The following is a 12,472-nucleotide window of genomic DNA, read 5'->3' on the forward strand; positions in this document are numbered from 1 at the left end:
TGACTCGACATCATGATAGATTAGGTTAGGTTAGGTACCGTAGCAGTGAATGCGATACGGAGCGAGATATATACCTCAATCTTTTTTATGTATTGTATGACGATTATCCCGATCAAGAGAGATAGATGTCTAGCCTAGTCTAGCGGTGATTGTTAGAGTATAGTGTATGTAGAGTTCTATCTCTAATCTATCTACTAAATGATTTGATGTGTGATGACGGCATAATATATATATATATATGCTGTGATATGGATCGGATCGGATCGTATCTTGTCAAATCATCATCAGTATTATAATACGTATGTCTCTTCGGTACTCTGATCTGAATAGGACAAGAGGAAATGTCCCATTTAATAAAATATTCTCTTCTCGTCGTGTTGAGGGGGAGGGGGAAAAGCATGCTCTGTGGACGGTGGACTGGATTCAATCCCATGGATGAGATGAGATGAAGAACGGGATCGATTGATCAATCGATCATTCATCCCTTGTCATCAGTCTAGACATAGCTAAGTAGGTAGGTACTTATGTAGGTACAGTCCCTACCAGTCGTGTAGTTGCCACCTGTGTCACCTTCACTATCAGGGCTGGTCATGTCGATTTATTTCACCAAGATGCCAAGGATCCAGGTAATCGGTATTTTTGGCGTCTCGGTACACAGATGCTAGTTCTCTTTACCAACCATCAAAGGCTGCTTCGACCGCCACACGACCTCCAAGACCTGATCAGGCTGCTGCTGATCGGGTTCTCCATCACCAGACGCAGGTTGCTGACGCACATAAAACTGCCTGACACTGTTCTCTCCCACTTTGAGGGCCCCTCTAAGCCGCAAGGTAATCTTCCCCTCATCCTTGCAGTGGACCGAGAGTATGTCCGAACCCATCATCGCTGCCCCCGTACACACTATCCTCCCACGTCTTCTCCATCGAGAGTGGTCCCTCCCCTGGCAGCTCCGGCGGGGGTGTAGAGTACCTGATCAACGCAAATCCGTTGACCAGGTACCAGTTCTTATATTCATGATCATCATGATCATCATCATCGTCGTCGTCGTCCCTAATGAAGCCCCACCGCCGAGCAGGCACTCGTCACCGCATACCCACGCAACCTCGTTCAGTTCGACCATGTCCACGGGGAACCAGGACTTCCAGTGGTGCAGAGAGAGCGGGAGGGGGCGTCCGGACTCGTAGAATCCCGAGGCGTCCCCGTGCAGATCGAGCTGGTGGAGATCGTGTTCCCAGGCCAGCTTCGTCGTAGTGTAAGTGTAGATGCATCTCGCGTGTCTCCGGTCCCCGGTGTCCTTGACGGCATTGCATGCATCGTAGTGTTTGTTCAGTTCGGCGAGCAGAGGGATGGATAGGAAAACACCCGCGCCGCCGTAGCCCATGTAGCCCCAGCTGTACATCTGGCGAAAGTCCTCCGTGATACCGCCTATGTAGTGCTGCCCTTTGAAATCGTAGGCCTCGAGAAGGGAGACCAGGTTCGCCATGGAGGGGAAAAAGGTGTCGTCGTCGATAAACGCCGCCCACTTCGTGACGGTCGGCCAGTCGCTCCATTTGTAAAGCACTTTGACGAGGGAGAAGTACCCATCCAGGTATTCTTCCTTGGATTAGACGATGGTGAGCCAGACGTCTAGCTTCCTAGCCTTCTCCACCACCCGATCCACATCGGGATGGGGCTCTATAACGGCGATTATATTGGCATATGTCCCGCCCGCCCAGTTTGCAATGGCATCCAGGGATTCGTCCAGTCTTTCGAGTGAAGTCGCGAGTTCAAAGATGATATGCTTGGCTTCGGGCTTAGTAGTTGGCACGGGGGAAGCTCGTACATGAACTGGCCGAGAAGAGCATACCTCTGGAGGAAGCGTAAGCGTTTGCTTTTGTCCTTGTTTTTGCTTTTGCTTTCCCCCTCTTCATTCTCCCGCATCTTCTTCTAGGGAAATATTCTGAAATCTCGGGCGTGGAACGAACAAGTTATCTTTGAATCCCTCAAATGACGGACTGTCACGATCCACGCTTACCACCAGTCGAGCATACTCGACCGTCGTCGACTCGTTAAGAAGCCCATAGGATCTCAGGATGTCGACGTCGAGGATGCAATCATCGCTGGGGGCGACGTCGTAGAAACCAGCATATGACGAGGACTCAGAATGGCTCTGACTGAAGATGTAGAGGAATAAAAGAAGGAATATTGAGAGGAAAGCAGCGGCTGAGGCGAGGAGGTGCTTTCTGGAGATGGTCCGCCGGAGGGAGGCCAAACGGTCCATGTGGGCGAGATTTAGGACGTCTTTGACTTTGATCGCAGCTTCACCAGGCCCAGAGGGCCTGTTAAGTAATGTATCAAGCATTCGTGGAAACCTTCTCCCGGACAAGTCGGGGACGAGTTCAGGGTTCAAATCTTTCCCTCCCTTTGAATAAGAACACTGCCAGGCACGACTTGGACAGAAAATGAAAATGTCAAATTTCAGTTAGATCCCAGACTGATAGGACGTAGAGAAACTACTATCAAGCAAAAAGAAGCTATACAAGTATACAGGAAAAGAAAAGAAAGTCGGGTACCTGTGCAAACTACCTTAGTGATTTGGGTAGGATCAAGAGCAATGCTTTCAAGCAAAGAACCAGCATCTGAGAAGAACAAACGATAGAAGAGCGCTTCGCATATTGTACAGTACTTGTACCAGTCAGCTAATGGAGCAGATAAGAAAGCCCCTCCTTTTCTGCGAAAGTGGTATCTTCTCGTCTTTAGGTGACTTCCTGGACTAGGTCAGTACGGATATAACTAGGAGCAGTACTCCGTAGGTACCTATCCATGACATCACGGGAGTAGGTATCCGAGGACGCACTTAAGCGCTTTCCAATAATTTTCCAGTGCCCTAAAATTGGTCCGATTGGCTTCAGCCTGACTAACCTTGTAACGCCATAGGCGCGACGGTATCTCCAGGAGTCCAGACAACCACTTGAACATTGAGGCCGTTGAGACCGAAGTACGCGCCGCGCGGGGCTGAAGCGTGTCCGTCGGGTCAAATGTGCTGTGGTGTTGCTGATTGACTGCTGCTTAAGCAGAGATAAACGTGGGATGAGTACACAAGGTATCTGCCGTGCCCTGGCATACAGGTGCAGGGGGTATACAAGATACCTATCTGGGTAAGACTAACCATGATTATTGGTACTGTATTTGACCCAACCACTTAAGCGCGACACGGACTTCCCCCCAAGATTTAGGTACTTAGTATGCAGCAGTAGGTAGTTATCTTGGTAAAAAGCCCTGTCATGGATGGTACAGTCATTAATTATCATTTTAAGCCACCAGAGAAGCCCAACCCCCCTGGGGTCATGGTCGTGTTTTTTTCCTCACCTTCTCAGCTTGTACATACACACACACGCACACAAACACAACTCTTGACTTTGAGAGTGTTTTTTACAATAGATAAATCACCGCTTCTGATAACATAATACTGCTTTCCTTCTTGTTTCTTCGGAACTACCTACCTACCCACCTGGGTACCAACTTTACTACTTGGTACCTACATATGGCCTCCTCGCTATGGCCATGGCCATGGCTCCTCGCTGCCGTCAGTTAGTTAGTATGGAAAGGGTCCCGGCGGATTTCCTCCAGCCCTCGGGGGCCGATGGAAGCATACGAAACACGGTTGGCGAGAGCGTCGAGATCAGCTGGAACGGAACGGATAGCTATGACATCTTCTCCCTGGGCATCTGGCAGATCACTAATGATACGATATCATGGTTACTTTTTTTTGTCTGTAACTGCTTCCTATCCTACCTACCTTACCTCCCACTTTGTATTCCAATTTCTAGAAATTTTCTTTTTCTCTTTTCTGTTCCGCTGTTGAAGATTAGATTATCGAGTTTCGTAACTGACAATCATCTTCTAACTGACTGTCCTTTGAGGAGAAACCAGCCAATTCCATCGACCATCCAACACACATAACATGGACCGTTTCCACCTTTGGATACGACCTCGATTCCTCCAGTTTATTCCAGTTCTGTATCTTCAACGGAACAGCTTTCGGGGCGCCCGTGTACTCGCCATTCTTTATCATCGATGAAGAGGGGCCGGCTCAGAGCACGGGTACCGGTACTGCCTGCGCGGCCACCAAGACAGCAACACATCTGCAGCAGCATCTGTAACAATAGAAACACCCGCAACAGCATTAACGGCCACGACGACAACCTCGACATCACACAATCAAGGTGGCATCAGCAGCGGGAACGGCAGCCTTAGCTCAAGCGCCAAGGCCGGTATTGGGGTAGGTGTCACCCTCGGCGCCATCGCCATCGCTGCGATCGGTTGGTGGTGGTTTTTCTTCCTCCGTCGAAGAAAGCGATATCAAGATTCAGTTCCCCAGGAGAATGATACCTCGAAGGAGGCAGTTCCAGGAGGAGGAGACGGCCCCCAAGAACATACTGAGCAACACCCACCTTTGCTGAATCCTCAGATACAGATGCAGGGACCTGGTGCTGAGCCGGTAGAGCTCGATGCTGGTGGTAGACCAAAAGTGGAATATCCGAGGTACATGTAATGTAGTAATTAGCAGAATGTCTAAGTTATTCTATGATAGTTTAATAGGGTTATACATTAGAGTTGTGAGGAGTGGGGCGTGGCCTGAGGGTGGGGTTCCTTATTTCTCTAATTTAAACCATTTGGTTGGGTGATACACGTCGACTGTGCTGCACAAGCATACGATAGAAATGTAAATACATAAGACATATATATGTACTCAGCGATATAGCAATATGTGGCGGATTATCTTGAATATATCACTAATATGCTCATTCGCTTCTGATGCATCCAGAGGGGTGTATACGCAAACTAGGTACTTAATTGAAGACAACCACATACAATCGTCAACACGTTACACAAATATCGTCATCTCCTATACCACGCTAGTATTTGCACCTCCCTCCTGCTGATTGTTGACTGCAGCAGTATCAATTTTCCGCTTAGCAGTGAAGATTCCCGAGACACCTTTCTCTTGGTTCCTGCCTAGCCATGGCTTGCGCGCTTCACCCAGCACTCTGCGGCCAAGATAGTAGAAGACCTGGCCAAAAATGATGAGAACGAATGCGATCGGGTACATCCAGTGGATGGACAAGTGGAATACTTCCACCCCGATACACACGCCCCAGAAATTCGCGGTAAGCAACGAGATATTGAAGAACGCGGCGGAAGAGAGACGGAACATCAATGGCGCGAGCGAATAGAAAAGGGCCAGGCAGAGCGTATACCCAGCCAGGTAGCTACCGACTTTGTCATCCCAGACTGCATCACGGAATGACTGGCGGTCGAAGATGCCGGCCTGGGCGCCGTTGATGATCATAGCGAAGAAAGCCAGCTGGCCTAATACCTCGTATACGGGGCGCTTGCTGACAAAGTATTCCTCTGCAGTGTTCGTGAGGCCGTAGAAAGTTGCACCAATCAGGGCAAACATGTCACCCTTGACCTGGTTCCCGTTAGAGACGTTGCCGCCGTTCGAGCCTGTGATGTGGTCGGACGCGATCAGGACGCCCATACCGCCGATGCAGATCAGAATTCCTATTATCTGCGCCCAGTGGTATCGGACGCGCAGCAGGACAAAGGAGAGCACAACTACCACCACGATTGCCCAGAAGTTGATGAGCTGGGCGCTGAGAATAGTTGTATATCGATAGGCCAGGACGATGAAGTAGTTACCCTCGACATCGCAGAAAGCAAGTATTATGTCTGCAAGGCTCGTCTTGAGCTTGTTAGATGCAAGTAATCATGCAGATGCAATTTAGTTTCTGGAATTGAAACGCCCAAAAGCCAGGAAAAGACCAGTGAAACTTGGAAGGGAAGTAGACCTCACATCTCCAGCCATCTTTAAGCACAAGTCGGAGCCAGCCCCTGATGCCATAACGGTAAATCGTGTACGGAGTAAAGACTATATTCAGCAACACATAGTTTATAAAGGTCTGGAAAGCCGGGATCGAAGCCCCCCGCATCTGAAGAAGAGAAGTGAATGTATTGGTGGAGGTGATGCAGAGTGCCAGAATCTGCCTGTTAACGTGGGACGGAATCATTAGATATCCGGATTTAGACAGAACTTAGAGTATCACCAACCCAAGAACCAAAGTTATGTAAAATTCCTTGGTGCGGAAGTATGCGAAGAATCCCTTCTTGCTCGTATCGATTGCGTCCGCGGGCGCCTCGGATACGTCACCGTTGTTGCCATCGACGATGTTTGCTTGAGAAGAGCCCGGTGCAGGCAGATACTGAGAGGGCGAGGCCTCGTTGGGGCCAGCAGGCGACGCCTGGACCGCGACGTGATCTTTGGTGTCGGGCATGGTGTATGATGTTCGCGGATGGAACAGCGGGGGGGGATCCCTGCAGTAGTACTGGGAGCTTTATGGAGCAGACGCGAGCGCAAAACCTCGGAAGTCGCCCGCCGCGGGCTCTTGCTGCTTCGGCCAGAAGAGCAACACGAAGCCTTGGGGAAGAAGGAAAAAGAAAGCAGAGGAGGGCGCACGGAGGATGGTTTTTCGTTGGCATATCCCGCGGCGGGCTGGTCGTCGATGTCACCTTCCCCGATCAGGACGCAAGACCGCGGGCCAACCTAATCGATAAGAGGTCCAGACTTGGCGGGGTTCGCGATCTCGTGGCTGCCGGCCAATGAACGCGCCGCGGAAGGCCCGTAGTGCGAGTGCGGCAGCCAGATCCACCGGCGGAGCACGCCGGCACGCTCAGCAACGGGGCACTGTGTAGACCCAGTGGCATGCCCCATTCCTAGCGCTGGTGGGATACGAGACACGGCGGACCGTCGTCGAGGCGGAGACTCCAGATCGAGTCTCGTCCGTTGTTGCCATGACTGGATAGGTGATTCTGGAAAGAGGGTGAAACTCAGACAAGAATTTTGGGAACCAAAGCGCCGGTTCTGCGGATCCACTTTCAACACGGTCATTGAACTGGAACAGCATCAAGAATAGAATAAGATATGCAAAACCACGAGGTGGCTATAGATCATGGAAATCCAAATATGGCCTTATGTACCGCCCAACTTTGAACCAGTTGGACAGATCTGATAGAGAGAATTCGGATGAAGCACAAAAAGAATCTTGAGACGACTTGTCTGTACAACTTCCAAATGTGCCGGGTCTGGCAGCTCTCTGGAAAAAGCTGTGCCAAAGTCTTCTGCGCATGCACTCAGTTGGTGACAAGATAGCAAGCTCTTTCAATCAAGTGACCAGGCCGATTCGGAACTTTATAGCCATGTCGTCGACGCGGCTATGCCAACGGTCTCTTTGGCCGATTTGGCTCCATGAGGACCTGTCTGGTTAGCAGTAAGCGTCAGGACAGAAAACAAAACATCCAGTAGTAACAGCCAGGATCTACTGACTAAGATGTAGAACGTTGATGATCATCCATCCTATGCAATAGGACCAGCGTTTCCACCAACGTTGTTGGCATGCTGTCAATATGCCAGGAGCTTAATGAAAAATCTTTAAGATTCCAGCACGGTTGGAAAAAAGAGACGCGTGTTCCCAACGTCAACTCCACACCTTTTTGCATGCGAAGGGAGCACTAGTGTAGGGGCATAAACATGCTCCCTTGCTTGCGGAGAGGTACAGTAGTTTGTCTCGGGATCGGCAAGCTTTATCGACTCTGGCATGGGATGTTCTTCATTAGGTGCACGTCAGCGGGAGCTTGGACCTGCTTTGGCGTCCAGCACGGGCAGCTTGGAGGACGCGCTACGCGTCTGATGGTGCCTTGAGGGTTGACCGCTGCAGGTAAAGACATGGTTCGCGATGAGCCTGGCATGTTGATCGATGGAAGTCCATGCAGCAGTTCTTAGGAGTTACCTACCTGATGTCGAGAAGCTGTCCTTCTGAGTCTCCTGAGATGGTCATGGTAGAGGAAGGCCCAGACTAGATGAGCCCTGTTCGTGAGAGCGTTCTGCAGAAGAAACGAGATGAAAGAAGAAGCTGTCAGACTCGTATGTGTAGGTAGTCGATGGTGACGAGATCAGACCCAACGGCGTTGTGCTGGTCGATACCAAGACGGCGTGCCTGTGTGACCGGCTGTTCCTGGGCCGGAGCCAGCGGGTTCGGGGGCTTGAGGGCCCCCGGAAGAGCGTCTCCAGGCCCGAAGGATCAGGGTCCAGCGCCGCGATCTGGGCCTGTAGGGGCGCCCGCGAGCCCCGGACCCCTGAGGCAGCGCGCTGTCCTGTGGATGCACGTCATCTCAGCTTCATCTCCCGCCCGAAGCTGCATCCACCTGGACACCCGACACACCTTCGTCCTGCAGATGAAGCGCTTCTTCGATGCTTTTCCTGCCAACCCCATCCTGCTCCCCCATCCCCATCCCGGATCTCTGGTCCTAGCCACGTCGCTCGCCATCTTCGCGCTCTCGTCCTCGCTTCGTTCCCCCGCGTGTGGCTGGTAACCCGCGACTGCGCCGTTCGGTCGCGTGTGCGTCGTCAAATTTCTGCGCGCCTAAACAATCGTCACCTACTGCCGAGGCGTCAGGTGGCCGGACCAACGCCTGGATCATCATCCTCCTACCCTCCTAAGCCTGCCGCACCCCTCCCTCATCCGCGCGAACGAGCCATCGATCGAGATATCCTGGAGCCTCTCCGTCGCCCTGCGGCTCTCCTCGCGCCGGTGCACTCGTCCAGAGGTGTCCCGGAGTGACGAGACGCCTCCTCGCCCATTCCCCATACAATGGCACTGGCGGTGCCGCCATCGAATGATCGCAAGCGGGTCAAGGTCTATGAGCTGAGGGAAAATGACTGGTTCGACAGAGGAACGGGGTTCTGCACGGGACAGATCGTCGATGTAAGAAGCTCCTTCCATCGACCTCGTCGCTGGCTTCGCGACCCGTCAGTTTGGTCGCGAATCCGCTATCAGTGGACTTGCGTCTATCTCCAAATCTTCGCCTTTCCAGGCCGCTGACCGCGATCTCAACGCAGGATGAGCCCCGGATATACGTCGAGTCGGAGGACCAGCCGGACCGGATACTGCTGGAGACTAAGATCTCCAAGGATGATGCGTATCAGAAGCAACAAGGTCTGTCGCCTTTGCCCAACCGTGCCGCTGTCGTGCGAATGGTATACTGATGTCCTTGCGACTCCGACAGAGACATTAATAGTATGGACGGAGCCTAATGGAACGGACATGGCGTTAAGCTTCCAGGAAGCGGAAGGCTGTGCTGTCATCTGGTTTGTCCCTCTTCTTCAGATTTTGCGTCCTGCGAATAGTTGACTGACGGTCCATTTCTCGTGTGAAGGGACTTTGTGAATAGTGTCCAGCAGCATCTTCTGAGCCTGGCTGGAGCAGGTTGGTCCCTCTTAGTTCTCATGCCTTTCACATAATGCCACGCGCGAAAGCTCTCCACGGGGATACTGACTCAAAGACTCCATCTCCAGACGACGCGCTATCCGATGATGCTCTCGACAGCTTCAATCCGGTAATGCTCCCCCCACCAGAGCTTGGAAACCTCCCGGAAATTGAACAGATGATGCGAGCTGCGAGCATGTCACAAGCCGGCCGGGACGCGCTGTCCAAGTTCGTCATCCGCGATGAATACATAATGAAGTTAATACCGCTGGTCACTGTCGCGGAAGACCTTGAGAGCCTTCCCGACCTTCATCGGCTATGCAACATTATGAAATCCCTCATACTCCTCAACGACAACACTATAATAGAGACGGTCGTCACTGATAATGTAATCCTGGGAGTGGTCGGGGCGCTGGAGTGTAAGTTTGGGAGTCAGTCCGTGAGATACAGGAACAGTGCTGAATAGAACAGATGATCCCGACTTTCCTACCCACAAAGCGAATCACCGGCAGTATCTCGCGGACCAGTCACGGTATAAAGAAGTCGTTCCGATCAAAGATCCGATAATCCGAAAAAAGATTCGATACACCTGGCGCCTACAATATTTGAAGGATGTGGTCCTCGCCCGGATATTGGACGACCCTACCTTTTCCGTTCTCAATTCCCTTATCTTCTTCAACCAGGTTGATATTGTGAACCACATCCAGTCCAACACCCAGTTCTTGAACGAGCTTTTCGCGGTGTTCGACCCGCGGAACACGGATGCAAAAAAGAAAGATGAAGCGGTACAATTTCTTCACCAATGCGCAGCAATTGCAAAGAATCTGCAGGCGCCAGCGCGTGCCAACCTCTTTGCCAACTTCATCGGCCACGGGTTGTTCCCGGTGATTGCTTTCGCAGTAAAACATCCCAACCCTGCGATGCGCACGACTGGAATCGATATCTTGGTGGCACTATTGGATCATGACCCTATTATGATGCGTGGTTACATGCTGAAGGCAGTGAATGAAAAGAAAACGCCCCTCACTGATACCCTGATCGACCTGCTGCACACAGAAACGGACCTTGGTGTTAAGAACCAGCTGGCTGATGCCATCAAAGTCTTGCTCGACCCCCAGATTCCCCTTCAGGATCCAATGACCAGAGCGGGGGCCGATTTTCTTTCGAAGCTCCGTTCCTCGAATCCACTTTCGGACGCTTTTGTGCAAAACCATTTCGACGAATCCGCCAAAAAGCTGTTTTCACCCTTGAAGCAGCTCGAAGCTCGGCCTCATCGTGCGTCGTTTCTCTACCCTTTTGGGAATGGCCTTTCAGCTGACAGATAATCTGCAGTTAACGACCTTACGTTCCAGGAAGTTTCCCTGTATTCGCACCTTGTCGATATCCTTACGTTTTTTGTCCGCCAGCATCTATTCAGGAGCAGAAATTTCATTCATGGAGAGTCCCTTGCTCCTCGCGTTGCTCAGCTACTAACAGTTCCGCAAAAGCACCTAAAACTGAGTAAGCAACTGTGTTTTCTGTCTTTCTTTTATCCATATGACCGCTGACGTATACCAGCGGCCCTAAAATTCTTCAGGACGTTGGTCAGCCTGCAAGATACCTTTTACCAAGCTCAGATGACACATAACAACACCTTTGGATTGATTCTTAATATTGTCTATGAGACGATGCCACGTGATAACCTTCTAAACTCTGCATGTCTGGAGCTATTCGAATACATAAAGCGGGAAAATATCAAACCCATAATTCTTCATGTCGTCGAGAAATACCGGGACAAACTCAAGGACATCACCTATGTTGACACGTTCCAGAACTTGATTCTCCGCTATGACCAAATGCAGGGATATGGCGCAGAAGGGGATGCGACACTATATGCCCATGACGAAGGGATGCAGCAAAGGAATCAGGTCAACGGTCAACGATGGCAAGGGGTCAGAGAGATGGATGCTGCTGAGGAGGAATACTTCAACACATCGGACGATGAGGAAGAGGTAGGATTTCCAACCGGTGCAATGGACGGCGTCTTGGAGCAGAATGGTTCTGAACTCACGGCTCAGTGGCAGCAGGATAACCGACCCGAAGGGATCGTTGCCGCGCCGGCAGCGAATGGGTCCGCGTCCCCTGTGGTCAAACCACTTGTTGACTATCCGGATGACGATGAGGACGTCATGGATACGAAACCAGAACCCGCAGAAGAAAAGCAGCAGAGGGAATCGACTGTCCGTGGGGTGGAACCGTCCACTGAGGCTCCCACGACTCCTGTCTCCGCAGCACCTCCGCCAGAGCGACTGTCGGAGAAGCGTCGTCGTGAAGAGGAAGAAGATGATGAGTTGGTCAAGCTGTCTTCTGGGCCCAAGCGACGGAGCTCCAGTGCCTCCAGCACTTCCAGCGCTGGATTCCTTCGGAGGAAAAACAGCTTTTCGTCAGGGTCAACGGCTGTGACTGATAAGGGAACTGGTCAGAATGTCCCAGCTACGGGCACTGCAGCGACCGGCACAGGTCCGAAGAAGATTGCCATCAATCTTGGTTCATCCATGCTGAAGTCGGCTGGCCAAGGCAAGCCGAGCTCCGATGAGAGCATTCGACCAGGGAACAACGATCGTCACAACGGGGACGGGGGCGGTTGAAAGCAAGACAGAGGGAGCTAGATCTTCTGAATGCTTTCCGTCCGAACTCGTATTCCTTGTTTGGTGTCATCCCTTCTCCCCTCCAGACAACTTAAAGTTTCAGCCTGTTTGTTTCCTTGTGGTTGCCAACTAGATACCAGATGGGAACGTTTATGGGGTTTGGGCGTTTTCTGTTGCATCCGCGCCTTGTCGTTTTTAGGGTTTCTACCCGTCATGCCCTTTTTCTCATTCCTACTTTACCTTGTCGACGTTGCTTTGAAGCTCTTTTCTTCTCTTCATCCAAGCATGATCCAAAATACTTCTCTTGCTGTTTCCGTACCTGGGGTTGATATATGAATTATACCATCCCCCTTTGACTGTACCCCTTTTCTTCGATTCTTGTCTGATTTCTAGTTCAGCTACACTTAGCATTCACCTTTTATCCTTTTTTTCTGTGTGCAGCCTCAAGGGTAAGTTATAGGGTCAGCTTGGTAAGAGTCGGATTCGGGAAACCAGGGCTGCGGATGAAAGGGGAGACGGAAAGAGCCAAAAGACTTTTTT

General features: G+C 51.3%; 6 protein-coding genes across 6 annotated transcripts; 3 read left to right on the plus strand and 3 right to left on the minus strand.

Annotated features, from left to right (window-relative positions):
• Window positions 1-661: 661 nt before the first annotated feature.
• On the minus strand, window positions 662-2,341 carry VTN00DRAFT_1258 (uncharacterized protein; the record flags this gene model as incomplete). Its single annotated transcript, XM_069427345.1, has 5 exons — window positions 662-818; window positions 877-1,004; window positions 1,094-1,597; window positions 1,661-1,848; window positions 1,996-2,341. The coding sequence occupies 5 exons, from the start codon at window positions 2,339-2,341 to the stop codon at window positions 662-664; spliced, it is 1,323 nt and encodes a 440-aa protein (XP_069291960.1).
• A 1,196-nt stretch (window positions 2,342-3,537) lies between these two features.
• VTN00DRAFT_1259 (uncharacterized protein) lies at window positions 3,538-4,534 on the plus strand (the record flags this gene model as incomplete). Its single annotated transcript, XM_069427346.1, has 3 exons — window positions 3,538-3,750; window positions 3,903-4,089; window positions 4,164-4,534. The coding sequence occupies 3 exons, from the start codon at window positions 3,538-3,540 to the stop codon at window positions 4,532-4,534; spliced, it is 771 nt and encodes a 256-aa protein (XP_069291961.1).
• Window positions 4,535-4,888: 354 nt separating this feature from the next.
• On the minus strand, window positions 4,889-6,317 carry VTN00DRAFT_1260 (uncharacterized protein; the record flags this gene model as incomplete). Its single annotated transcript, XM_069427348.1, has 3 exons — window positions 4,889-5,715; window positions 5,840-6,030; window positions 6,094-6,317. 3 exons carry the CDS (start codon window positions 6,315-6,317, stop codon window positions 4,889-4,891), a joined length of 1,242 nt encoding a protein of 413 aa, XP_069291962.1.
• A 269-nt stretch (window positions 6,318-6,586) lies between these two features.
• Window positions 6,587-6,836, minus strand: VTN00DRAFT_1261 (uncharacterized protein; the record flags this gene model as incomplete). Its single annotated transcript, XM_069427349.1, has 2 exons — window positions 6,587-6,727; window positions 6,789-6,836. 2 exons carry the CDS (start codon window positions 6,834-6,836, stop codon window positions 6,587-6,589), a joined length of 189 nt encoding a protein of 62 aa, XP_069291963.1.
• A 1,063-nt stretch (window positions 6,837-7,899) lies between these two features.
• Window positions 7,900-8,660, plus strand: VTN00DRAFT_1262 (uncharacterized protein; the record flags this gene model as incomplete). The annotated part of the gene is made up of 2 exons (XM_069427350.1): window positions 7,900-7,908; window positions 7,974-8,660. The coding sequence occupies 2 exons, from the start codon at window positions 7,900-7,902 to the stop codon at window positions 8,658-8,660; spliced, it is 696 nt and encodes a 231-aa protein (XP_069291964.1).
• Window positions 8,661-8,690: 30 nt separating this feature from the next.
• VTN00DRAFT_1263 (uncharacterized protein) lies at window positions 8,691-11,932 on the plus strand (the record flags this gene model as incomplete). Its single annotated transcript, XM_069427351.1, has 9 exons — window positions 8,691-8,804; window positions 8,939-9,035; window positions 9,106-9,187; window positions 9,256-9,305; window positions 9,395-9,724; window positions 9,777-10,580; window positions 10,638-10,805; window positions 10,863-11,296; window positions 11,363-11,932. The coding sequence occupies 9 exons, from the start codon at window positions 8,691-8,693 to the stop codon at window positions 11,930-11,932; spliced, it is 2,649 nt and encodes an 882-aa protein (XP_069291965.1).
• Between the last annotated feature and the right edge of the window lie 540 nt (window positions 11,933-12,472).

The sequence above is a fragment of the Thermoascus crustaceus genome (genome assembly GCF_041956765.1).
Source record: "Thermoascus crustaceus strain CBS 181.67 unplaced genomic scaffold VTN00scaffold_1, whole genome shotgun sequence".
Taxonomy (NCBI): domain Eukaryota; kingdom Fungi; phylum Ascomycota; class Eurotiomycetes; order Eurotiales; family Thermoascaceae; genus Thermoascus; species Thermoascus crustaceus.